The sequence below is a fragment of the Cheilinus undulatus genome, linkage group 5 (genome assembly GCF_018320785.1).
Source record: "Cheilinus undulatus linkage group 5, ASM1832078v1, whole genome shotgun sequence".
Taxonomy (NCBI): Eukaryota; Metazoa; Chordata; class Actinopteri; order Labriformes; family Labridae; genus Cheilinus; species Cheilinus undulatus.
In genome coordinates this window covers 31,942,037-31,969,669 of record NC_054869.1, presented here as the reverse complement: position 1 = coordinate 31,969,669, position 27,633 = coordinate 31,942,037, and the positions used below count along the sequence as shown (strand labels likewise).

The 27,633-nt window shown below is 38.9% G+C and overlaps 1 protein-coding gene across 1 annotated transcript; it reads left to right on the top strand.

Annotated features, from left to right (window-relative positions):
- The first annotated feature begins 88 nt into the window (after window positions 1–88).
- Window positions 89–20,299, top strand: LOC121510440 (E3 ubiquitin-protein ligase KCMF1-like). The gene is made up of 7 exons (XM_041788483.1): window positions 89–222; window positions 2,681–2,848; window positions 6,208–6,347; window positions 8,844–8,945; window positions 13,570–13,750; window positions 18,004–18,322; window positions 18,733–20,299. Exons 1-7 carry the CDS (start codon window positions 207–209, stop codon window positions 19,058–19,060), a joined length of 1,254 nt encoding a protein of 417 aa, XP_041644417.1. The 5' UTR covers window positions 89–206; the 3' UTR covers window positions 19,061–20,299.
- Window positions 20,300–27,633: the final 7,334 nt, after the last annotated feature.

Here is a 27,633-nt window from a genome sequence, read left to right as displayed (position 1 = left end):
ACAACACCCCCCCGCGTGGACACAGGCGTAGTGCACCGGACAGTGACACAGCAGGAGGCGGAGGGGGGCAACGAGCCAGACCGGATCCTTCATGAGGGAAGAGGCCAGGGACAGCCAGCCAACCCCGGCTTCTCTTCTCTTCACCAATATTATTCTGTATTGCAAGCCAGGGAGCCCAAGCAGGGGGCTGCGTTAGTGTTCATAGGATGTCCCGTCATGAAGGTAAGAATACACTTCAACACAGAGGCGCGTGCAGGTTGGTAATAGCGGTTAAAAACGTTGACAGAGCACCGCTAGCTAACGTGAGCTAGCCTAGAATTTCTTGTTTTGCTGCCCACCCCAGCTAACGTTGGCTACTGTTAGCAGCAAGGTTGCAGTGTTATTCCGTGGAGACGCAATTATGGCGGCCACAAACCGTGTATCTCATCTAGCGGAATTTGCAGTTGACGTGTCTGTTTTAGAACATATGAAACAGCCAGCTTACCAAAACAACGCTGACATAAACCGGGGAAGCTAATCAACGCCAGCTAACTTTGCTGGCTAGCCTGTAAGCTCACTGGTAATGGGTTTCGTAGGTTAACATTGGCGAGCAGGACAGCAAGGGGGAGTGCCGAGAATAGGAAACACGGGAGCAGTGAATCCCAAATGGCGTTGTAGTGAAGGCTTGTCATATCAAGAAAGTTAGCTAGTTTAAGACCCCTTCCTGAAGTTGGCCTGCAGATTCCAGTTTCGCAAGCTAACAGTCAGCATAGGAACACTCACCTCGTCCTTGCGACCAACCTTGTTGGGCTTGAAGTTCGTTGTTCGTGTCAAGTAGATGTCTTTTAACATTGTCAGTAATAGTTTAAGCTCCCCAGTCGTTAAATAGATAAAGTTAGCTATAGTGTAACACAGTTGTCTAGCTTGTCAGCTAACATTTAAGCTAGCGTTAGCTGGTTTATTCGTTAAATGGGTCCAAGCAGGGAAGGTTAGTCGGGCCTGAGCGGCCTTTATATTCAATGCATGTGTTTGTTGTTGTCAAGTTTGTTGTCAGCATAGTTATTTATGTATGAGCAATAACACTAAGCCGTTATCCTTGTTACTGTCATTAACATGTCTGTAACAGCTAGCTGTCAGCCGCTGCACAGCAGGATAAGGGTGGCACTCTGCTTTCAGGACTTAACTAGCTATGAATGGAGATAAGACGAAGTTTAGACAGCCTGGTGTCATACAATACACCGAGACAGCACGACTGTTCTAGTCAATCAAGAATTGCCTTGACTTGACCATAGGGGTTTCCTTTTAAACCTCTAGATATAGTGTGTATGGTGTGGGCTTGACTACAGTTGTGAGGGTGGCTTTATGAATGAGCGTGGTGTTGTGGGTGTAGCTCTGTGAAAAGGTGAATGGGCCATGAATTGGTGAATTCCTCTGTTTGTCACTCCAGAGTCAGACGATTGACCAAAAGGTGGACCTAGTAACATACTTGTGATATGATGCATTTTAATACCCCTGCTCTATATTAACACCTGAGCAGCACACTTGATCTTAAGAATGTGTCTAAAAAGTAAAGCTTTTCCTTTGGTTTCATTTTGACTCTGTGCATTTCCGTTTAAAGAACATTTAACATATACAGCCAAACATCAGGTGATGACAACTCACTAGAATATTATTTTTTGCCATCAATAATTAGGGAAAAAAGTGATATATGAGTTCGGGAGTTGGGTTTCACTGTCTTTCTCCTTGCTGCACAGGTATATCAATATCGATACTGTATTCAAGATTCTAGCTTGTGTATTGCTTCTTTTCTCTATATTTACCTAGCATGGTTTTGTTATTTTGTACAGTTGAGGCAGCAAATAAGAATAATCATCCTTTTAATCCACCACACTAGTTGTGCAGCGTTCTCCTATGTAATCCCTTATATATCTGTATTTTAACAGTTGATTAGAATGAAGGAATTAATTAGAATTACTTATGGTTAAGAATCAGAATTCAGAATCATTTCTTTCTGTTCTCAAACTGATTAATCAATATGTGAAACAGTTTGTATTTGCACTGGCTCACTACCCCACCCATATCCCTTCAACACAATTACAAAAGCAAATATTCAACTTAACAGACACAGTCAAAATACGGAGGAGAAACATTTGACAAGAAAATTTAATCCTTTTATCACCACAAACAACAACTGTATGAACTCTTGTGAGAGCTACTTTAAAAACTGAAATATGCATATCTGAATGAAGTATTGTAGCACTTTAAAATTGTTATATGTTGTTGGTGTCTTCTGTTTTATTTTATTTATTTAACCTTTATTTAACCAGGAAAAAAACCTCATTGAGATTAAAAATCTCTTTTGCAAGAGTGTCCTGGCCAAGACAGCAGCACATTCAACAGTTATACACAAACACACGCAGTCATCAAACACATAAAACAAGAATTCAATAAACTAACAAAGAAAAGTCACAATTTTAGACAGACAAATTTGCTTGGATTGCCAACTGTTCACTATCTTTTGCCCAAATCTTTATGCAGTAGTAATCTGTGATGTACAGAGAGGCTCAAAAGACAGAAATGACAACCATATTAATAACTTGGTCAACCAGCAGGAAAGCCAACCAGGCCCACATTCTTTTTCATTGTAACACTAAAAATCTTTTCATTTACGTTGTCTTTTATGTCTTTCTTTTGCCCTCAGGTGTCAGCTGTGATGCATGTTTAAAAGGCAACTTTAGAGGTCGACGGTACAAATGTTTGATATGCTACGATTACGACCTGTGTGCATCCTGCTATGAGAGCGGTGCTACCACAACCAGACACACGACAGAACATCCGATGCAGTGTATATTAACCCGGGTTGATTTTGGTAAGTACCATTTTTGTCCTCATGCGGTTAATCTTGAGCAAACTTTCAGTTCAGGTTGAGCCATATGAGCTGTCTTTCCTTAAATACTGTGTTATTTGTTGTGATTTAATAGTTGGCAACATTTCTTCTATCAGAGAGATGTTAATGGTCAGCTGACATCCAGTCAAGACAATGGAATGTTGAGCCAAATTTTTAAGAATTTGCTGCTTCTTTAAAGATTAGGGTAATGATTCAACCCAAACAAGACTCAGTGTACCTCTACTGGACAACAGCAGTTCAGGTTTTTTAAGCATGAAAATCACTATAAAAAGTTCTCCAAAATATTTTTAGATCATTTTACACAAATGCTCTTTCCTTTGTATTTCACTCACAAATGGTTGAAATCAGGGTTAATTTGCATTTTAAACAGCATGAATTAGTTGTGCCTTGGCCCTTTAAAATGCAGTTTTATCACATAGCACAATGTTTCTGATGTCTAGGTAGATGAAGGATATAAGAGGTTTATTGAATGTAATACCAAATTCTAGGGAACCACTCTACAAATACAACACACCCAACTTGCAGCTCAAAGCACATCGGTATGATGATGATGTTGCTTGTGCTGATCACTAAAATCAATATACTATAGGTCATTTTTGAATTAAATTAAAAAAAAAACAAAACCTATTTTAAAACTGTATTGTATGTTAACTTTGTTTACTTCTGTGAGCTTACCATCAACACTGAACCATTATAAGCAAGTTTTGGCGTATGGTACTATGGGTTCAATGCAGACTTTCATGGCAGAATATTTCTAAAACAGAGAAGAGATGTGTTTATAAAGAGTTTTAGACCTTGCTTTCAAACTTCCCTGGTTGATTTCTTTCAATGCAAACATGCACTGCATGGACACCACTCACAAAGAATCGGGATTTGCCACATAAAAAGTGTAAACCTCTAATACAGACACACTCTTGACCCCCCTCTTTGGCTTTAATAGGTCTCCATGAGTAAAACTGTTAACACTGTGCATTATCTTTTGCTGGCACTGGCTCCTGTTTTCAGATAGGAGGCTGCTCGTAAATGGCTGTGATTGATTTTACCCAGGCTGCCTGAGGATGTTTTTGGAGTGTTTTATCAGGCTCCTAGGTTTGATTTATCTCTAAATAAAACAAAATGTTTTCATGTAGTAGCAATCAGGATGGAGAGATTCATATGCTAAGTGGACCATACTTACTGTAAATTCTGTGTCTAATCATGATTGATAAAATTGGTTTTACAGGACACACAGACATCTCTAATGCTTTTACATGATGCTTTTGATTGAATGAACCAGTTACTTTCCACTGATATTTTATACATTAGTGCCCTAAAATATGTTGTGACTTAAACTTTCATATGTTGAAAAAGCAATCTGAAATGTTCCAATCCGAACAGATCATACAGACTGTTTTTGTTAACACAACAAGAGGTGCTAGCTCACTGAGATATTTCACTTTATGCCTTGTCCACACATATGCTAGTATTTTGGAAATTGGAGGTTTTCCTCCTCCATTTTTAAAAGTAATACTGTCCACACACAGTATGTTCTTTAAAACATTTTCATCCACATGAAAACGCAAAACTCACTTATAAATGCTGTAAGGAGCACACAGTGTCAGCATTGGTAGGTCTATAAGGATTTATTTGTTTCTATAAACAAATCCAGCTTGGACGGACAGCAGCAATGTCCCTGACTTGAAAATTTCCCTTGCTGTTCCTCTGCAATGACCATTTCATCTTCAGAGTTGTCCTACAAACCTGAATTGGGTCTTGTCAAGAAGTGCAAAGGTTGGCAGTGGGGTTTGTGTATGGAGTGTTGTAAAGAAGCAGCACCAACCTTTAGTTTTTTCAGGTGTCTCTGTTCATCAACATAGAGGGAGAGACGCTGTGTATGCATGTGTAAACATGTCAAAAGTTCAGTTAGCAACGTTAACACCAGCACAAGTTAGTGTCTGCTGTTGCCACATCATACGCTAGTGACATCAAATGGGTGAAACCACCACACAGTTTGATGTTACAAGTCCAAATCTCCATTTTCCCTCTACATATGAATGCTGTGAATGGATTTTCCAAAAATCTTCACCCTGAAATGAGTTTTCAAAAAGTTGCTTTTTCAGTGAATGAAAACTTTGCGTATGCACAGGAGGTCAAAACGCAAAGAAAAACCTCTGATTTCATAAATACCCACTAATGTGCAGATATGGCCTTAATGGCTCATAAATTTACACATTCAGTAGTAGAGTTTAAACTTCTGTTAATATGATGAGGAAAAATTTCCTTACAGCCACATGCTGGATTAAGTTGTAAGCGCTTATTAAAGATTACCTTATTTTGAAAGTTAAGGTAGATACTAACACTGCTATTTAGAATAATAATTTAGTTGATTGCCACACTAAAGCTGATGTTTGTTTATTCCTTCATTTATTTGGTGCAAGTCTCCCACAATACCAGTGTTTTCTTACATGTTTGACTAAAAAAAAATAAGATTTTGTCCAACAATTTTGACTGATACTGAACCTTTTTTTTTAAAAATCAGTCAGTTGTGCCAGATAGCAGCTTTGAACTGTTGCGACTCATAAGATGAACATCTGTTACTGAAATTGGTTACTGTCACATTATTTGCCAATGTCTGTCAAGAAGGCCAACATTGGCCAATACTGATGCTAAACCAATGCATCAGTGCATCCCTGGCTCTTATTGCTCACAGGGGATAATACATGTGAATAGGGAAAGTTTTCTTGTGAATTTTATTATTTTGGACCACTTTGACCTGTGACTGTTTGTGGTAAAGTTCTCTAAATTTGCAGCACTTCAGTTCTTTTTGATGACACATTTTTTGGAACAATACTATCTCCATTCTTAATAACAATCAATATCATAAAAAAAAGTTCCAAAAAATATAGATGGTCAGTTGTATTCTAACCAAAAGCTCCAAAGACTCTTGAAGACCTTATTTTTGTTGCTGTGGTTGTGATATACTTATGTATTTTCTGTTTTTTATTGATATCATATCTAAGTTTCCGATACTGGTATTTTGACAGGCCTTGTTTGTGAATACAGCCAGCAAAAATACATATTTTGAAACTTCAACTGTCCATTATTTTAAGAGTACTTCATTATTTAACGCCTCTTTTGATTTTGACATTTTATGCAGATTTTTTCCTTGTATTTGTGTACTTGTGTTGTCCTTTTCTCTTACCTGTTTACCTCTATGGCAGCTGTAGAATTTAGTGCCATATTATAGAAACCATGCATTACCAGTACCTGAAATGGGCTTACTGTTAAGACAAACCTAAACACTGACTCTGAATTCTGTGTCTATCATGTTTTCCCTGCAGACCTGTACTACGGCGGAGAGGCGTTCTCAGTGGAGCAGCCCCAGGCCTTCACATGTCCCTACTGTGGCAGGATGGGCTACACAGAGATCTCCCTGCAAGATCATGTGGCTGCAGAGCACACAGAAACCTCAGTAGAAGTGGTAAGTTGGTGCTGAAGCTTCACACTCAGCCGTCTATTAAACGTTGACGAGATGTTTGCTCTGATCTCAACGCTTGGAAAGATCTACGTTTGTGTTGATTTTTCCCTGCATGCCTCTGAGGTTATTTCGTAATGAAGTGAACTGAATGAGTGTTTCTGAGAAAGTCACTTGCACTATTGGACTCTTAAGGTTTCATAGTAAGGTGCAGTGTGTTTACTTCTGTTTATTTGTCTTGCTTCACAAAGTCACAGCTAAATCTCTGTTTTTATGTCAGTTTGTGACTGTGCAAGTGATCTCCAATACAGCAACGTTTCTCTGCGTTCATTACATCCTCTGATTGGTTGTTTGATTTAGTACAGAAAGAGAATGGTACTCAAAAATAATATTAAAAGCTATGTTTTTACTTGTTGTGCCACAGGAGAAAGTTTGTACTAATGTATCTAGAGCTTCCATGTATGGAGACTGGCTCTGTTAAAGGTGTCAGTGCTTTCTGGGCGGTGAGAGCCATATGGGGGGGTAGGGAAGATAAAGAACGTCTCCTTGGAAGGGGTGGCTCTGGAACACCGGAGATCACTGTTCAGCCTTCTGGAGGTGTTGTGGGACTAACTGAATGAAACAGTGGCAAAGGGGGGTTCCTTCTTACCAACCTGTTGAAGCGCTGGCTTCCTGCTGCCCATTGGTCTGCATGGTTGACTTGTGGGGGCCAATATTAAGGGCTTAACTCAGTTTAAGGATTTCTTCACTGAGTGTTTATCCTTTTAATAGGGCACAAGTATCTTGTGTTTACTGCAAATCAGTTTATAAATCCAAAATTTAAGCCACATTAGTATATTAGACGTGGTCTGTTTTTGAGGGACTGCCTAACAGGAGAAAGGTTTAAACTATCTTGCTGCATTTCCCCTGCTTCAGCAAAGTATTCATTTTCTTTTGCTGCTTTGTAACTCTTTGAATATCATATTCGCCATGTGGTATTTTCTCTCTTGCTAGCTATCAGCATGGTAGTTGAGCTCTCATCTTGAGGTGATGAAAGACAGACGCACAGCCTTTGAGTTGCACTGCCTAACTGCCTTATCTTTTGTTTAAGATTTATTTTTGAGCTTTTTACGTCTTTCTTCAAAGAGGAGGGCAGTGAATACAATGCAATAACTTTATTTATCCCCGCAGGGAAATTCAATAGAATTCAAATAGAGACTAGAACAGGTGGGGAGCGGGGGAAAGGAGCCACAGGTTGGGCTTGAACCTGGGCTGCCCACATGCATGGGGTGCAATCTAACTGCTAGGCCACCTCATGATTTTTTATCCAGCGTATAACAGTATACCACTCTTCTCTATAAATCAAGGATTGTGGCATAATGGGGGACAGAAGCTGTCAAAAAAAGTGCTGCTGCCAGCCTAGTCTGTGTTGTTATGTGTCCTAGAATTTTTGAGCAATGAATCAGCTGCTTGCAAAATACAATAAACATGGCCAACTTTTTGATAGCAACAGGTAGAGCCATCAAACAACCAGAATTTGAAGTTTGATATGATACTAGTAAATGTCAAATTACATCAATACCTGTCTAAACACTTTGGCAACAAAACGACTCTCTCTGCACCCAAATTGGTCAATTTATTGATATAAGACCTCCAGCCTCCACACTGGAAAGGATCACTAAACAAATAGCAGTTAATTAGATCTACTTCTTAAAGATACAAGGTGAAGGGAATAAGTGGAATTGTCACTAATCAGGTTGAAGTTTTCAATGTGTTTGGGGATGGATTTAGGGCAGATGATTAGAATGACAGATTTATTATAGTTCAGTAAGTGGAGATTTAGAGCTGGTTGTTGTTGGCATAGCAGTGGAAAGGAAGACCTTGGTGATGGATGATTTTACAGAAGAGAAGTTAAATAAAAGAGAGGACCAAGCACTGAGCCTTGGAGGACACCTTGAGTCAGATGGAGCTATTGAAGAGGTGTAGTTGTTGATTTCAGATCAACAGGTCACATGCACACAGTGCTGTCCTCCCCTGCTGGCTCAGCTGATCCTGCTTTTTGTCAGAATTGAAATACCCCATCTTAAAATTGCACTGTGAACAAGCTCTTCATAAACCCTAGAGGTTTGCTTGATGAACTTGATCTTTTACTTTATAAATTAGAATCTAACAGAATCTCATTAAGTGTCAGTCTCTGCCTTACAATACTACATCTTAAATGCAATTTAGTCAGTCAGCTGAGAGGGATGCTAGCACTCCTCTGAGCAGAACAACTCACCAAACTGTCAAACCTCTAGATCAGACCATGCCTTCAACTTCATCTTATATCTGTTGGGAGTTTTGAAACACCTTCTTCACACTCTCTTTTGGTAGACTCTTCTGCAGGTTGAAATATGACATTTGTATAGTAGTTATTATATTTACCAATCTTTGTTTATTAAGGAGGTCCCAGCACCAACTGCTGGGTGTTTAATGTGCTGTGGGCAGATATTAATGTGTACACTCTCTCTTCTTCTCTTCTAGATCTGCCCCATATGTGCAGCATTGCCTGGTGGCGACCCGAATCATGTGACAGACGATTTTGCTGCTCATCTCACACTTGAACACAGAGCGCCCAGAGACTTGATATCCTTTTCATATTTACGGCTATGAGACATGACAGAAACATAGCTACACTATTGACTGTAAAAAAAAATACAAGGTTTCTATGGGGAAAACTTAGGAAAAAGTTCTGCTTGTGCTTAGAGGTGACGCAGTGTCCTCCAGATTGCCTTATCATTTTAAAGATTAGTGCACCAGAGAAGCGTCTGTTCACTGAAACTGACATTTGTTGACATTTTGCTAATAACATTAAGGCCTCCTGTAGCCACTAAAACCATCACAATCTGTCAACATAATGAGGTCACAATATGCGCTCTAAAGATTTTATAGTTCTTGTGTATATCATGGCACTACAATACCCAAAGGTGAGCTTCTCTCCTAAGATTGATTAGTTTATACTTTTTGTGAGTAAAGTACTGTGTGTCACTTTGTTGGTGTATAGGTTAAAAACAGATCACAGGCCAAACTTACTTAAGTTTTACATTAGAAATTAATTAATGGCCTTGTCTCCTTGTTTGAGAGTGGTACAGCAAAGACAATGACCTCAGAATAAGTGGTACATTTACTTCATCCTGTGTTGTTGAGTGTTGCTAAGGAGCAGATCAGGGGTAAATATATTCCCATGGGTTAACAAATCTTTTGATAACACCTTTGTGACTGATTACACTGAATGTTTTACATAAAAAGTCTTGCAGATACAGCTCTCTATATACTGGTACTTCCATTTTTACCATCAGCTTTGCTGTTGGCTTATGTTTAAGTTTTGTGAAAAGAAGAAATCTTAACTGATTTGAAAATATGAGAGAGATGCACGTGAGGAGAAATGACATTTAGGGCCAATCCCACTTCTACTCCTTGGCCCTTATCTTAGCCCTTCCACTTGTTTTTGTGTGTACACATCAGGTGAAGGGGTATCCCAATTCTCTTTTAAATCAAGGACTAGGGCCAAGGGCTACATAGCCCTTGAAATAAACATTTTTCAGGACCACACTAGAAGCTGAAGGATATGATGATTTTCCCATCATGCACCGTGTTCACTTGCGAAATGGCAAAAAATGATTCATTTTTTAATTTATGATTTATAATTGATTATAGATAATGAGACAGTTGTGTTTTCTTATACATTCAGTCTTTATCTACCAGGAATGGGGGTTTGTTGTAATTTTTGTATGTACACATGTAAATGAGGGCTATTAACTCTATAGATATGTGGAGAAAAGCAACATGGAAACCCGTAGTATGAACAAGATGATCCAGACTTTACAGACCGTACTACATTTGATAAGGGCATGTTGTTTATGTGAACTTTTGTCAACTCTGATGACACAGCAATTTATTGGCAATATGTGATGACATAACAGCAATTAAGTGATGTCTCATTTCTTAGGGGAATGTTTACACCCCTACCTTTTACCACTAGGGATGAGAACTGATAAGATTGTATTGATATCAATGCCATTATTGATTCTGCTTATTGATTCAATTCTTCATATATTCTCTTATCGGTTCCTTCCTGTGAATTTTTTCTTTTTGGAGAAAGTAGACTATATAGGTTTTCACTGTTACCAACTCAATTTGTATTGAGTCTCTTTCTCTCTGAACACTGAACAAGATGTATGCCACCCTCAGTGAGAGTCAGTGGCAAGCACAGTTCATTTACTGGCAATAACAAATAATTTAGATAACTAAAGATGTTAAACTTTAAGTGTTTGGGAGGAGAACATACTAAAATGTACAGAAATTATCTTTTTGTTGGAAATGTCTCAGTTAAAACAAACTGCTCTTTGGATCTTCAATCTCTGAACTTGAACTAGAATACAGTACTACTGCACATATTCTCTAAATATAAAGCCTTAAAATAAATACAAAACTAGTCTCTGGATCCTTGATCTCTGGACTAATAGAAATAAGTTGAAATGTAGTGCAAAATTAACAGTTATTGTGCAAAAGATGCATGTCAGTCGCTGTTAAGAAGGTGCACAACTGTTTGCATCATTTTTTGAGAAATGAAGCCACACTTTCGGCCTGCTGTTTTACTTCCTCGACTTCTCTGTTCTCACTGACTGCCTCTTGCATACAGTGGTTTTCAAGGCACGTGGAAGTTAGGCATCGATAAAGGAATCGTCAAGATTAAATGTAAATGATGTCCATGGATTGACCCAGTTGTAGCTGGTTTTCAACAGGAACCAGTTCTTGATTCCCATCGCCACTTACCACTCTGTTTCGAGGAGCAAGGGGAAGGGCTAAGGGGTAGAAATGGGATTGACCCTTTATTTTTTGTTCTTACTTAGCGTGGTTTGCAACAAGATAAAACACAGCACACCACACTAACAGATTCATTCACCAACAACCAGAGCCCCAACTCTCAAAACTAGCTATTTACCTGGTACATCCATTGTGGTGGCAGTTCTGGTCCAGCCCCCTCCCTTGTCACTTCAGTTTTTACAGTACGTGTTGTATAAACAGAGAGTTTGTTGCTGCAAATGAACAAGCTGTTTATTAATGCTTGACATCCATCTAACTTTAAGCTTTGTGTTTACTTTCATCCCCATGCCTGTGTTTGCTAACCTGACACGCCAGATGGATTTGTTTCACACATCCATCTGGTAAACCATTCATACACAGCATTTGGGAAAGGGCAGAGCCTTTTAAAAAAACTCGGAGGGTGATTGGAAAAACGTCCTGTCTGTCCATCTTTACGGGCCAATCAGAGCAACAAAACACATGACGTAGCCGCTACCAAAGAGTAAACTCCATGTAGAACTGCATAACGCAAACCATGGCAACTGTAGACATGTCAGTAGACGACCTTTGTCGTTTTTTGAAAAGAAAACAACTCAATGCCATTCTTTGTTCTTCTTTTAACGAGGAAATGTTGTCAAGTTCTGATAAAACTGTCGCTTTAACAGCATCCATGCTAATAACTTCCGCCATAAGTGTACTGGCCTCTTGTTGCTGTTTGCTTATGTCATGACTCTGCCATGCCCGAAAGCACTGCCCCCTCTGATTGGTCCTGTCACTCTCTAGCCAGGCCCAAACTGTTCAGATTGGAGCTTTGCAAGATGGATTCGCCATCTGCTTTGCACGGTTATGTGTCTACAACGTATGCACTCAGCTGTCCTCTGTGCTCCTCCCATACAAGAGTACTATTGATTTTAAACACTGAACGTGTGTAATATTTACAATTTTAAACCCGGACAGGGCTGCTCGTCTTCCAAGCAGAGCTTGATAAACCTCACCACCACAGGGAAATCTAGAAAGATAATCTTTTGAACCATCAGATAATCAGGCTTTTGTTAACTTTTGGTGGAAGGAGGAAATTGGGCCAAAATTAGCCCATTATGTTGTAGTGTATAACCCACTTTACATTGTTCTGAGTTACCTGTACTTGCTTTCATTAACTGGTAAAGCTCCTGCTTCTCTGGTCTTTCAGAGGGGATGGCATTAGTTTATAATATCAGACATTTGGCATCAGTGGCTGTTCAGTACTCTGACTGATGGAGAACTAACTACAGAGGCAAGGATGGTAGTTTTTAATGTTTTAGGAATATTCTGGTTTTGATTCAAGAGAATACCAATGCAGTCAGGCTCCATACTGTTTTCAAAACTAGCCTGATAAGGTGAATGTGGTGGGTTCTTCTGTGTAAAATAGTTATTTACTTTTATAATTATTCAGTCACACTTGGCTGCCAAGTCAAATTTAGTTTTTGACTGGTGCAAAATACAGACTAATACCTACAATTTAAGTATTCAAATCTATATCTTGAATCTGCAGTGATAATGAAAGACTTAAATTTCTTGTGTTTATCAGCTCTTCATACTGCACATACAAACAAAAATATTTCATTAGAGATAAACTTATTCACACATGGATTTATTTGGATCAAACCAGTAAGGAGGATTGGAACTTGGACAAAACAAACTACTTGATTCCTATGGATTTAAAGCTTGACGGTCTGCTTAGATTAATGAGTCAGTAGTCTTCCAGATATTCACTGTTATCTCTTTTATTTCTCCAAAGTTAAATATAAGGGTCCCATTTTAATTAACCTGCAGTTATGACTTTTCAGGAGAGCCATTCAATGTTAATGCTTTAATAACTTATGTGGTAGTAGGCAATAAATGCATAAATGTATTAAACTATTTAAAAGCTTGAAATGTCTGAGTCTGCTTTTGCCAGTCAGGGACCAGAGATGCTCTCAGGGATGGAGTTTATTGGAGTGACGACAGCAGCCTATTTATAGAAACTTTGCATAAGCAGAGCAAAAATGTCGTGTAATGAGTTTAATGAAACACAGGGAGAATAAGTGCATCAAGCTCCATGCAGTAGGCCCATGGCTGTTTGTGTGCTGGTGTGTGCAGAGGTTCATGTTGACATGGGAGAATAATGCAGGTGTGTTAGCAGACTGGCTCATAAGGCTTGAGTCTAAAGCACATTTAGGGGAGCTGATGTGATGTTTTCTGTGTGGAAATTCAAAGCAGGTTTAGGAATGTGGGTCTGAAAATGCAAATTTAAAATGATCATCAGTTCTTCATGAAACTAACATTTAATGATTTGTTTGTAGATTTTAACATCGGATTAGTGTGCTATTCAAAATGGAAAACCTAATCTTAAACCCATGATGTTTTCCTTAACTGCCATCTTCACGATGAGTCCAGTGGGGTGCGGCATGTGAGGAGGATGTTTCATCCTGGGCGTGGGCTAGGTGGTCCACGAGCTCGCAGGTCAAACATGCACTTCACCAGCAGTACCACAGGGGGGCTCTCAACCAGTCAGAGCTCCTCACAGAGCTCCAACTACAGCAGAGAGGCCATGGACCCTATAGCAGGTCAGTCTTACCCCACATCTATGAAAACATGATGAACTTAGGGCTGAGCTATGTGGCCTGGAAAGAAAGTCTCAGGTTTTAGATTTTGTCCATCTTTAAAAAAAACAAAGAGAGTAAAAGGACTCAAAGCAAGATTTGCTTTTATTTATCCACAAAATGTAACAAAAAATGTGAATTTATCTTCAAGGTTTAGTAAATAAACAGAATTTTCCTTTTTGGGGTTAAAGTTTAAGCTGTAAACTTGTCGTCAAATCTGTAATGGTTGGTGAATATACCTGAATGAGTTGGCCAGGTATAAACTGTGAGGTCTTCTCTGTCACTGCATTCCTAGTCAAATGCATTGGTGTGATCACACGTGTTGAGGAAAAAGAGAAAAGCCAGCTGGTGTGTAAATGCTCCAAATGTGTCTCATTCTGATGCGTTTCTGACCAGTCTGTTCTGTACTCAACCTTGCAAAGTCCAGAGGAGTGGCAGAAGAAGTACAATAGTATGCACTAGTAGTATATGTATATTTTTAATTTTAAAGTTGTGCTTTAATACAAATGAATGATAAACTTAATCTATCACTCAGTATTAGGTGAACTCATGTATGCTACAGGTATCACAGGCTTCATCTTTGTCTTTAGGTGCAGAAAACAACCCATGGTGCCTGAATGTTTTGAGAATTATTCTTTTTATTAATGCAGTCAGGGATAAAACAATTACTCTCTTGTAGTTAAACTCATTATCACCTAGCTGTAGCTGCAGGAGGTCTGACACACAGTGCTCAGTACTAAATCAGGGATGTTGCAGTTTATAAATAGATTGAATGAGTGGTCTTTATATGTGTTTCTCACACAGATAAATTTCCTGCCATAGCATTATCACACATGTCTCAGTTTGCCCGTAAAGGTTGACAGGATAACATGGTGCATTGTGGGCTGATTTGTTGCTGTATAAATTCCTTGTTTGTCATGTTCTCAATTTAAATCTTGTTCGGGGCTGGTATTATCCATGTGAGCTCCAGCTGTGTCCTAATGAGAGTGCAGTTCAATCTGCCTCACAGACTGACCACCACCAGCCTTCTCTCTATTGATCCCCCCAAAACCTGCTGGGAAGTTGACCCGCTGGTCCAGTTTGAGACAAAACTTTTTTGATTGTAGGCCACACAGAGGTCTGTCTAAAGTTCTGTTATGGTTTTTATTTGGGCAACAGTGAAGCTTATAAATGCTAGATTCAAAGGACTCACAATGCAACCAATTGTACGTTTACAATAGAGCCCGACGAATTAATCGGCTGGCCGATTAATCGAGCCAATTGTAGCTTATCACAGATTAACGATCATCAGCCAATATGTAGCTGATATATTAACTTTTTTGCAGCGTGGGGATTCTGTCTCTCCGCTCCTGTGTCCCTGCTGAACTCAGCCCGAGTGTCCCCTCCCCCTCACACACAAGAGTGCAGCAGCAGCTCTCCCCAACTCAGTGTTGCCAACTTAGCGACTTTGTTGCTATATTTAGCGAGTTTTCAGACCCCTCTAGCAACTCTTTTTCAAAAAAGCGACTACCGACAAATCTAGCGACTTTTTCTGGTGTTATTGGAGAGTTTTGGAGACTGACGTGAAAGCACGTATTGTTATTGCTCTTCTCAGTGAGCAGCGTGTGCTGCCGTGGGCCCCTCCCCGTCCCTAAGCACTCACAGGCAGCTCAGTCTTCGCGCACCAGTCCCTCTCAGCTGCAGTCGGACTCACTTGGCTGCAGCAGAGAAGAGGAGTAAGACCAGAGAAACTGCGAGGGAAACTGCATTTTTTTTTTTTACTCCATGGAAAGCTGTGACTTTATGAAACAATATAACACTACACTTTAGTGCCCCATGACAATAACATCCTCGCGTAAAAAACACTGTTGGGGAACATCAAGGAGAGCATGCTAGTTTTTTCACGTAAGTTTTATAGAGCATATTACAGCGTTTTAACGTCATCTAAGTTGCATCTTTGTGAAATAAACAAACATAAATGCAACTGTTAATTCACATGCCCACATTTGTGTTCATGTACAGTATATATCCTGTGTATATCAATGTTCCTATTTCATATATTGGCTGAAATATCGGTTATCGTTTTTTTTTAGCCCCCAGTATCATTATCGGCATCGGCCCCAAAAATCCCACATCAGTCAGGCTCTAGTTTACAATGGCAATTTGTTGAAGCCACATTTACTATATAATTGTAACACACATTATTGATATTATCATATTCACATTCGTCTGCACTCAGTTGGGAAATTATGTTTAAACAGAGGCTGCAGCAACTGGATCCAGTCATTTTTAATGCATAGATGATCAGAGGGCTTATCTACTAGGGGTGTAAATCACAAGTTTCATCATGATATGATACAATATCGATTCTCAGAACAACGATTGGATATTTGACAATAACACAAAGTCTGCCAAGATTTGATTTCCATTCAATTCGATTCGATTCGATTTAGAGGCCTGCGATTGATATCAGACGATATTGTGACCCCCATGTACCACAATCTGCTACTTTTCACATAAAGGCAATAAACACAATATTGATACATTTTGAGAATTTTATTGCCAAATGACATGAAAAACTTTCTTTAACAAAGTGAACAAATGCTTGTGTTTCACTTTAAAGTGCTGCAGTTTTCAGTTTTAAATGCACAGTATTTATTCAGCATTGTGGCTAGTGGCTGGGCGGAAACTGTTATAACCAAGCACACAGGGGGACTTTCAAAATTAAAGCGTAAGGTAAAATTGGCAATGGAAATCGATTATTACACTTTCAATCGATTTGACCGAATCATTGCTCGAACAATCAATATATTGATCCAGATCAATGAATTGTTACACCCCTGTTATCTACCTGTCTACCTGTGTACTATTTACTCTTTACCCTTGGACTTGTTTTTCATTTGCAGACTTTTCCCATATTTCAGTTTCCGGTTAGATACTTTTCAAAATCTAGATAACATGCATCTTTATTAAGTTGCCAACCTCAGCCTTGAATAGACAAGTGGTCAGATGAGTAGAAAGCAACAAATTAGATTTACTCACATATTTCTAGTTGTATAAAGATAACACTGTCATTTACACATCAGGCTCTCTGTCCCTTACAAAAAGCCTTTGATGTTGTCCCAGACACTCGACATTGAGTTAACTGCTTCTGAAGCGTGCAAAACCAAACTCATGCTGTGTTCAAACTCAAAGAAATGTTGCTGAACCTCCCCTCTATTACTACGTCTCAAGATGATTTAAATGAGTCTGCATCATCTTATAAAGATCTTTGATTTTTGACTGATCATTCTCTGACTTTTAAGCTTCATATTTAGTAATTTGTAAAGAGATTGAAGCTGCGACTGCATTTTTATATCAGAAATAAGTCTTGTTTTTCTTTTGAGGAAAAAAAGACTCGTTGCTGTCACTTTTATGCTTCTGATTTGATTACTGTAATGTTTCATATATGCATACATCTTCTCAGTGCAGGAAATCTTTGGATATTGTGTACTGCAATGCACTTAGGTTTATAACAACACTTAAGTCTACAACTCAAAATTGTACTCCATATGATTGACCATTCATAGGCTAAATCCTTGGTGTGTCCCTTGAGGCCAATATGCTTACCTCATACTTGTGTGATTTTATTAATGTGAAAAGTTCTGGGAGCTTTAGTCTTTGCTTTGTGAGTCAGTCACAATATGTACTTTTGCTCTCTGTTCCCTAAGTCTATCTTGAAATGGGTGAAAGGAGTTTCAGATATGCTGCTCCTGCAGCCTGGAATCTGCTACAGGAGACGTGATGTCTTGAGGAGCTAGTCTCTTAAAACCTTTTTAAAGCCAGATTGAAGGCATTGGAGGAAGATGCATCAGTTTGTAAAAGTTTTAACTGATTACTCAGGATTTGTTTTTCTGTGATTGTAACTGCTCTGGTTTTTTGGTTTGTGTCTTTGTTAATTGTGCTGCTGTCTCTCTTGGCCGGGACACTCTGGCTTGAGATTCATTTTCTCTTGTTTTTTTTTTTTTTTAAATTGCACATGAAGAAAAGATCATATTTTACTTTCCAGCACCACCCATCAGGTGCTTTGGTTGATTTTAACCAGTAACTTTACTTTGCTCTTCAAATTGCTGTTCATCATATTTCTAGTTAAAGTGATGCTAGTGCTATTTCTTGGCACAGACCTGAATTGTACAATTGCTCGTTATAATCTCTAAACTGACTTTACCAATTATGTCTTTCTTGTCCTCCTCCTTCAGAACTTCTCTCCCAGTTGTCAGGGGTCCGGCGCTCGGCAGGCGGTCAGCTCAGCTCGGGCCCTTCAGCCTCTCAGCTCCAGCAGCTTCAGATGCAGCTCCAGTTGGAGCGCCAGCAGGCCCAAGCAGCACGTCAACAATTAGAGACGGCTCGAAACGCCACCCGAGGAGGAGGCCGAGCGAATGCAATTCTCAATACAAATTCAGCAACCACGAATCCCAACCCCAGCGCCAACCACAATACAAACCCCAGTCCTAACCCGGGCCCTCCTGAGTCCAATACACAGCATTCTGCACATAGCTCCCAGTTTCTACTCAGCAGGTCAGTTTGACAACAGTGTATAAACTGTACTTTGGTTTGACCTTGGTTAAACAGGAGCATGTTTTATGTGTCTCTAGCAACACTTAATGTTTGTAAATAGCTCTGTTTTCTGTAGATTTTCAGTTTTTCAAAGAAATAGCGCAAAAAAACAAAGAAATCCTGTCTTTGCATTAGCAGCTGCTGCAGACCAGGAGCCTTTAGTCCTGTAAAGATGACAAAGATCACTTTCTCTTTGGCCAATGCAAAGCTGGTGTATTACCCCCCGTTGATTTTGATTATTCAGTGAGACAGATGGCGCTGTGAGCACAGTAACAAAGACAGCTGGCATCATGCGCTAGCTGGATTGGTTTTGAGTGTTGCTATGCTTGTCTCTCCTTCATCTAATCACTGTTAAATTTCATTCCCCCCAGGCTGAGCGAACCACGGCTCTCTGAGGCCGAGCGGCAGGCATGTGAGGCCCAATGGGCCGACAGGAGTCTGTTCGTGACAGAGCTGCTGCTGTCCACACTGCTGCCTGACGAGGACGCCTCAGCCTCTTCCTCAGAGGACGAGGACGACTGTCACAGCTCGTTGCGGAATTTCGCCGACTTTGAGGCCATGGGCTGTGTTGAGGTCATGACCTTGGACGTGGCACTGGAGAACCTCAACCTCAAGGAGACGACCCCGGCTACAAAGACAACGAAAACGACGACTAAAACGCCACCAGCGAAGAAAGAGCCTCCCGCGCCGCCCCTTTGATGACATGGCCGCTCCCTCCCTTCGAACCACCATTGTACCTGGCTGACTGTGGAGTCAGCCTGACTGCCAATGGATGACAAAAGAGACTGCAGTTCTTTTTGGCTTTGTTTTTTTTTTTTTTTTTTTCTCAGTGATTGTCATTTCAGCTCTGTCGCTCCCCACTTGACCCCCATGTTTATTGCGTTGTGTACATTGAATAAAAGTAGTGAGACGAGAGAATGTGAAAGCAAGCAAGCGTGGTGGGTGCGTGAGAGAAAGAGACAAATAATTATATAAATATATTATAGAAAAATCTATATGAAAGTTGATAATCAATTCCACATAACCCGTGTTTCCTCTAGCAGAAAGCGTAGTTAGCCATTTTTAAAGAGACAAACACGTCACACACTCACCCCGGGAGAGGAGGCGGACACAAACCTCTCCGATAAAAACGCTGCTGTGTATTTATAGTTATTAATTAAAGAAGTGCTTGGATGGTTTACCACAACTTAAGCATGAGCTTAAATCACCATGTGCCCATTTTTAACTGCACAGTCACTAGGCGGGGAGGTCTTTCTCTTTTGTTTGGACACCTGAGTAACTGTAAAGTAACGGTGCTGGGTGCCACATGGCTGGCATTCCCGCGCTACACTCACAGACTGATGGCTGCGTTTGGTTACGTTCATGTCCAGTCTCAACCCCACTCCTCCCCTTCGTGTGACATCACCTGTTTTGGGTCACGAGACCTTGCTTTATATCGACTGTGGGCACTTTGGTTTTGAAATGCATATCCAGTGTCCATTTGTGTACACTACAGATGCTCTACAAAAAGGCGTTACACAACTAGGAGGCAAACAGAGATGAAACCATCTCTTCAGCGTGACTGTTTTCAGGCCTTTTTCTAACACGAAAGAGACACAACACATACGGTTTTTTGTTTTTCTTTTCCTCTCTCTCTCTTTCTCTTTCTTTCTCTCTCTCTTTTACAGAAGACCAGATGCTTCATTCTCAAGCTTCCCGTGATCTGAAGATTAATCTTCTCTCCATTACTCATGAATGCAAAGATTTACTCATGTGACTTGAAGGAGAGAACCCTGTATCGCTCTTTCCATGAAATTCTCTCAGTCAAATCGATCTTTGTATGCCTCCACTGCTACCTGAAGAAATGCAATGTATGTTTTTTGGCTCAGCAAACAAGCCAAATCACAGGGTAAACCTTTGTTTGGAGGACAATAAAATGTTTTGAATGGAAATGAACTAACCCAACCTTGCTCTCTGGTTTGTGTTTTTGTTTTTTATTTTTGTTGCTCAGTTGCTAACTATTTTTCGAGCATATACAGCGTATAATAAAATAAACACCTACTTTACAGGTCAAGTTCATTTTAATCGGTCCTGTCATCTCCTGATGGATGTTATCATATCCATAGAGGATTCAAGAGATGTGGCATACCTATGCAACAATTCGGAATACAAAGCTATGTAAACAGGCTTTAAAACTACAAAATATTCTCTTTTCATGTTTACCTCCATGCTGATCCTTGATGAAACTTCACAGGATATGGGAGCCACAATTTGTCTCAGCTGAGGGGCCAAAGATGAAAACAAAAAAACAAAAAAAAAAACAAATAGATCTTTAAAAATACTTTCCTCTAACTCTCAACAATGCCACCACTCCATGACACGGCAGGGAAGTTATGGTTTCCATTTTAATGGCTACTTCTTTAACCCACATGAAATTGAAACCATTATCCCACTGAATGTGAACGGTGTAACTTGTTGTGTACCAGAAGCAAACACGCATTTTTCAGCGTTACCGTGGAGACGTCTCGACTTTAAATCAAGCACACACAGCCACAGAGCTGGGAACTTAAAGTGCTCTCAGTGCCGAGTCTGAGTTATTATCAGAGTTTAAAACGCTAAATAACATCAGCCTGAAAAGATGTGGCAGATTAATTCAGTCTTTACAGACGTCTGTTGCCGTAGGAAACCAAATGCATGCAAACTGAGAGGAAATGAGCAGACAACCACAACATAAAATGTTCAAGGGCAGCAATATATCTCCAACAGTTAGAATGAGTTCTTTTAGGATGGAAATAAGTGAAATTATTTCTGCAGCACAATGGAAAACAGTAAATAGTTTAAATATAGATGTTCTAATATTATGATTAATAGACTATTGTGCATTTTACCAAACATAATGAAATAAGTTTACAACTCTTCTTATAGTTTAGAACAATTGTTAAATCACAGAGTTGGCTCAGTTTTTATTACAGAAAAGAATTCAGGAGTAAACTAATCTACTAGACAACTGTTACCAAAACAGTGCATGAGTAGACCACTTAATGTGTAAAAAGGAAAAAAATATTTGTTAAATTGTACAGAAATCTGGGATAAATGCTTACAGAAGGTTAGAAATGTAAAATTCTTGTCTGGATTCTATGATAGCACAGATGTAGTAAAATGAATCTGTTTTAAGAATCGGTTATTTTCCAGAATTTTTTTTTATCCAGTCACACATTCAATGTTATGGAAAAATGCCTTTCATTAAGAGCTATGTGTAGATTTATATCCAAGTTCTTACAGGGTGTCCTCTGGGTCTTAAAAAGTATTAAAAGTTGATAAATCAATGTAGCCAAAATGAAGGCTTTTAAAGAGTTTAAATACAAGACTATGAGGTCTTACTTTTATAGGTTTTTTTTTTTTAAATCTCCATAGCTTAATCATCTAAAGAGGTAGTTAGCTAGTTTTTCTGCTTTTGTGTTTTTTGATTTGACCTGAATTCTTCCCAGATTTACACAGACAAATTACAACACATTAATTGAATACAACTCAATTATTGTGAGCTATCGTTGATCAGCTGCAACATTAAAGTGATCACTGACACATCAATGCATTCAAATCAGAATTCATGATTATTATTATCTGGAAATATTATCAACATTATCACATTTTCTGTATAAACCCCGTTTCAGCTGTTACTGTTTTTATTGAAGTTTTTAAAGTAAGGAGCAGCTCCCAATAAACTTGCACTATACAGTAAGTTCGAAAGGCAACAACATTAAACAAAAGAGTAAATAGTTGCCTCCACCTGAAAAGGCATATTTGGGTTTCTGCACATTGTTTAAACCCAGATTTTAAAGACCCAAACTTTGATACCATATTTTTACCATGCAGCATTGGTGCTTTACAGGTTTAATTTTGACCTCAAGAGCTTTAAACGCTAATTGCTGCAGAACTTCTAAGTCACCTTTTCTTAGCTGTTAACCCCTGCCAACCATTCTTGAGCTTTCACTTCTACATCTCTTTCACTCATAATTAGTGAATGTGAACCAAGGTTACAACAGTCTTTAATTTTTCACTAGTTTGTATCTGTTGTTTCAAATTTCCGTGTAGTGTTAAAAAGTGTTTTACTGCTGGGTTGTTAGGTTTTATTTTGCAAAAAAGGTTTTATTTTTTTATTAGATTTTGTGTTAGTTTTATGGCAATATGATATCTGTCAGGGGGGAGGTCCAAAAGGGCTCTTCACTCTTCATTCAATTTATTGATTTAAATTTTAATGTTTGTGTAGAATTTAAGACCTAAAATTACCATTGTGTGAAGTATTCACCAATGGAATCGGGTGATTTTACTCTGTTATAATTTTTTTTTGTAAAGCTTACTTTTTATTTAGTTAGTTTACTGATGATTTAATTTTAGTTAACTACAGTAACCTTGCAAACATTAATTCATTACTGTAAATGCTGAGTTGTCATTTACGAATCCCCCAAAAGAAGGAGAAGAAGAAAAAGACAGAAAAAACAGATTTGACAGTGTTGGGATTTGTCTCTGTCAAATTGCTGTCTAAAATTTAAATCCACTTTCAGGTAAAAGTAAGCTTTACAAAACATTTAAAGGAATCTGTAGGAGCCACATTTATTAAATAAAAAATCATAGTCTTATCTGAATGTTGTACCACAAAAACACAAGATTTCTACATTTTAGGAACATCTTTTCCTATAGAGTGTCACCCTTCAAACCTTTATGGTTATAACCCTGGAGCAGTTTAAGTAAAGAGGAAAAGATGAAAAGTAGATGAGTACAGTAAGTATGATAAAAGAGCAATGCGTTTACTGCACAAAAATGGCAGTCTACATGTAATTTTTTTTAATTTACTGAAAATGTAGAAATCTTTTTTTGTCCAACATAAATATAAAAGACAAAATTCTTTTATTGCTTAGACATCTAATATAAATATCAACAAAACTCCAAAATGATGTCATTAAACTGTATAGTTAACAAAATCAATAAATATTTCAGTCATAAACAAACAGGTGGAGAACTGGTCTAGAAAGAACATTTCAAAAGTTTTTCACACATACATGTCCACTTGAAATAAGACGCAAAACTCAGTGAGCTTTAGGTATTCTTTGTAATTTTAATTCCCATAATTTAGTTTAAATGCAGACATTTTTCACTAAAATCTTAAATAAAACATTACAGTACGATAAAAGCAAATCAGAAGAGCTTTAAGATTTCGTAGAAGCAGGCTACAGTTTCATTTGATTTTTTATTCATTTATTTATGTCTTTATTTTTATTACTTTTGAAGGACTGGACAGTTAAATAGCAGTAAACAGTAAAAGACAACACAGAGCTTTAAAGCCTGCAGGCCAGCCAAGGAGCACATTCTAGTACAAAACAGACCAGAGGACTAGAGACTGCACACCACATCCAGATGAAGGTCTGAACTGATGCCCCTCCACCTCATACAAACAGCAGGGGGCGCTATTACACCAGGGCAGGTGGAGCTACACACCACAGAGTGACAGCGATGTAGTTGCACCTCGACAAGAAAACAGCTTGTGTTGCACATTCAGGGAGAAAGACATGGCACGTTCTGTTTCTCTAGTTTCTCCCTACAAAAAGTTACAAAACAGTTAGAATGCGATAGAAGCACACAGACTCCCTCAATGGCAATCACGCATTTTATTGAGTTCAAGTGATCAGCTAAAACGAACTGGTCGAAAATGCTGCCCCTCTCTACGGGGAAAGGTCAAACTACGCCCCCTAGTGGCTGCTTTCAGAACTCGAAATCTGTGTATTAAAGAAATAACTTATTAAAAAAGTTAAAAGATAAGATTTGTTATGTTAGGCATATTTCAAAATCCCTAAATAATGGCCTTATTAGTCATGCAGGTCTTACTGTCAAACCAGTGTCAAATCCATTTAAACAGTATCCCTGTTTCTATTTCCCTCCCCAGATTTCTGGGTTTATTTATCATTTATTTTTTCTCCGTACCTAAATTTTAGGTAGGCGGGGCATGGAGGGAAAACATGACATCAGTACACTGCACCAATCTGAGCCTGGAACTAGAATTAAAGTTTGTTTGTGTCTAATCAAATGCAAAATCATGGTGCAAAATCAAAGTCATTTTGCAAAAGGGGTCAAGGTTCGTTCCTTTTGATTTCGGAACGCTAAAATTCCATGATGCTTTCGGATACGTTACCCTGATCGCATCTTGATGTCGGAATTCTGAGTCAGAAACTGATTTTGACGTCATTCCCAACTCAGGCATCCGACTTCCAAGGTAAACTGAACGCACCATAAGAATGAGGCACATTCGCCAAGTTATTGAGAAATTCTGTTTTTTCATTTTCATATTTATGGTTTTCAAGGTATTAATATTTGAACCAAAATGTATATGTTTAGTTGTTTCTGCCACTAGAGGGCGATTTTAACTTTCCCTTCCTATCTCGAGCAGTGCATCCCGTTTGGCCTATCAGGATTGAGAATGAATGAAAACAAAAAACATGACAGTGCGAGTTACAGAGGGGAACCTGCAGAGCACCTGAAGAAGCTAGGAAAAGGCTTTAAACTCCTCTGTTATTTAAGAACAGGTGTTTTTGTTCTGTTCAATGTTAAAGTTACATTGGCTGACTCATGTTTCATCAACAGTCAGGTTTTAACCATGCACTTATAGAAGTCTTTCTAGTTGACACATGCTAACTGATATCATTATTGGGATAAATGGCAGCGCTCAGTTGTTGGGCATTACACTATCTTACATTGGCAAAGTACAAATCAGAATTAAAGTCTGTTGAACTGAAAAACCAGCCAGGCTAACTATTAGCTGGTGGCTCTCTATGCAGAGGGCCGGCTTCTGTGGTCAAACTTTTACATACAGAGTGATCATGTAGTTTTGAAGGCCAACCTGGTGGTCAGCATCCTGCAGGTTCTGTCAGTATAAAGCCTACAGGCCTGAAGACTATTGCTGAAAATAAACTGTGGTAAATGAGTTTGACACTTGCTTGTTTTATTTTGCACGTCAAGATAATTTTCACAAATGAACAATACTTTTGTGATTTAATGCAATCAGAACTACACCCCAGTTGACTCTCAGTACTGCTCTTGCCTCTTCTATAAAACATTTTCCTCTTAGTGTAACCAAAAAATTGCAAAATTTGAGTCGGAGAAGTTTCAGCAAAAAACACATTGGATGACATTTGGTGTCTCTGACAACTCTGGCCAACTCATAGTTAACCTCTTGTTGGCAGCTGCCTTTTGTAAGAAGTTATAAAGTCTGAATGTTAACCCATGTTGCTTCCAGATTAATTTCATGTTGTAGAAACACATTTAAAACCACTTAAGGGTGTGTTTACAACAGACCTTATTTAAGGCATCTGACTGAAAACTTGTTAAAAATCCTATAGATTTAGAGATGATGGATAAGGAGGTGATATAATGCTGAAATTTCAGACTTTTAAGTCTCATTACTGCAGCAGTCTCTGGGGGAATTTATTTCTAATAAACTCAAATGCCAGAGAGAATACATGAGCTCTGCAGGGTCCTCTGTGTAATGCACAGCCTATGAAAGAGTGAAAGGGTATGAGCTCTAGGAGTGGTTACCTGCCAAAACAAGGGAACAAATGTCCTCACAGTCCAGTTATCAAGTCTAAAATGATAATGTCTCAGCTACACAGATTGAGCTTCTTGATTTTGCATTCAGTGAGCAGTTGTCCTGGTTTTCGCAAGAAGCCTATCCTGCTCCTCTCACAGCTCGTGATCGAAGCAATAGGTAGGTAGGTAGGTAAATCAGTAGGTAGGGAAACAAAATTACAAAGTGTTTTCATCTAAAATTCAAAAATAAAAATGGTAAAATTTAAAAATCTGATCTATTGGCAACCGACACGTCAAATCTATATGTTAGACCACACTGGGCTTAAAGAGGAGGAGGTGTGGCACATGGCACCAGCGAGGCGAGACACCCTGTGATAAGACTGTTCAGTCAGTATCACAGCGATCTTAAAACAGCTAATCCCTGTTCCCATCGAGCCCACAGTGTGTCCTTCAAAGTGTCCAGAAGCTCGCCCAGGTTAAAACTCAGATATGGTAGAAAAATATATATAGTCTTGATGAGATTTCTCTAGTCATTCTCTTCATTACTGAATTGCACCCATACAGGTAGAGTTAACACATCGTAGCAGTGTAAAGTGACGGGGTCATGATTAGCACTACTACAACAGAAAAACACAAACAAGTCATTGCTCGCACACGTTCTCTCTCTTCTCTCGCTCGCTCTCTCTCTCTCTCTAGACACTTCAGGTTATTTTTTTTACTTGCACTTAAAAATTCATGTTAATAGTTTGTCTTTCATTGGCATCATTAGGCAACAGTTTTTTTTCTCATACTCTACAATATGGTTACAATGTAAACACCACAGTACTTAATAAATTTACTGTATCCGCACAAAGTAAAACACAATGTTATACAAGGCAAGTGGCTACTTAAGCATAGATTTGTTCATGAGACAAAAAAATTAGGTAACACACCACAAGAACAAGAGAAAAAGAAAAAAACTTGCAACACCTGGCATCGAGTTTTGTTCAAATAAAAAAAAAAAAAAAGCTTTTGTTCATCTACAGGTCACATGTGACCCTGTTAAAAAGCTGGTGATGATCAGTACTACCCCTCAAAAGATACCATCTGCATTATGATATGAGCGGCTTAATTTAGCCCTCAGTCACCCCTTATACCTCTACTTTAACTTTAGCACTTAGATTGAAACACAGATGATTGACAGACTAAATGCTTCTACGCTTCAAACACCCGCCCATTTTTGAGGAGCTACACGTGTGGCTGGGGTAGAATCCCCTCTCTTCACACCTCTGCATATCTGTGTTTAAATATGACAGTTAGTGTTTGATATGACAAGTTAATGCTGTCCGACTTGGTGAGGATTCAACTTTCATATCTCATATTACATGAGGGGGTACATGTATATAAAGATGGACAATTCATCTCTACCTCCTCCATTTACACAAAAGTGAAGGCAAATCCCTTTGTAATGAACACTGAGATATTTCTTATTTGCAACGAAACTCTTGGCCGCAGGAATCGGCTGGAAGAGCCATTAAAGTTGAACTCTCTTCCCTGTAAATTTCAGCATCCCCTTGTAAAAAGTATGACATTTACCTCAATTATTCTAAACACACCACTACAGAAGTGTGGCACTTTGTACTGATGAGCCTTTGACAGCTTTGAGCTGAACTATTTTGCTTCTGTTGTGGCAGTCAGAGCGCAGGCTAAATTTCAAAACAGATCTGGATATTATTGAT

Excerpts from the sequence above, each read along its gene's own strand:
- LOC121510440 (XM_041788483.1), top strand. Across the intron at positions 2,849-6,207 it reads ATTAACCCGGGTTGATTTTG|ACCTGTACTACGGCGGAGAG; the intron begins GTAAGTACCATT and ends TTTTCCCTGCAG. Across the intron at positions 8,946-13,569 it reads ACAGAGCGCCCAGAGACTTG|GATGAGTCCAGTGGGGTGCG; the intron begins ATATCCTTTTCA and ends TGCCATCTTCAC.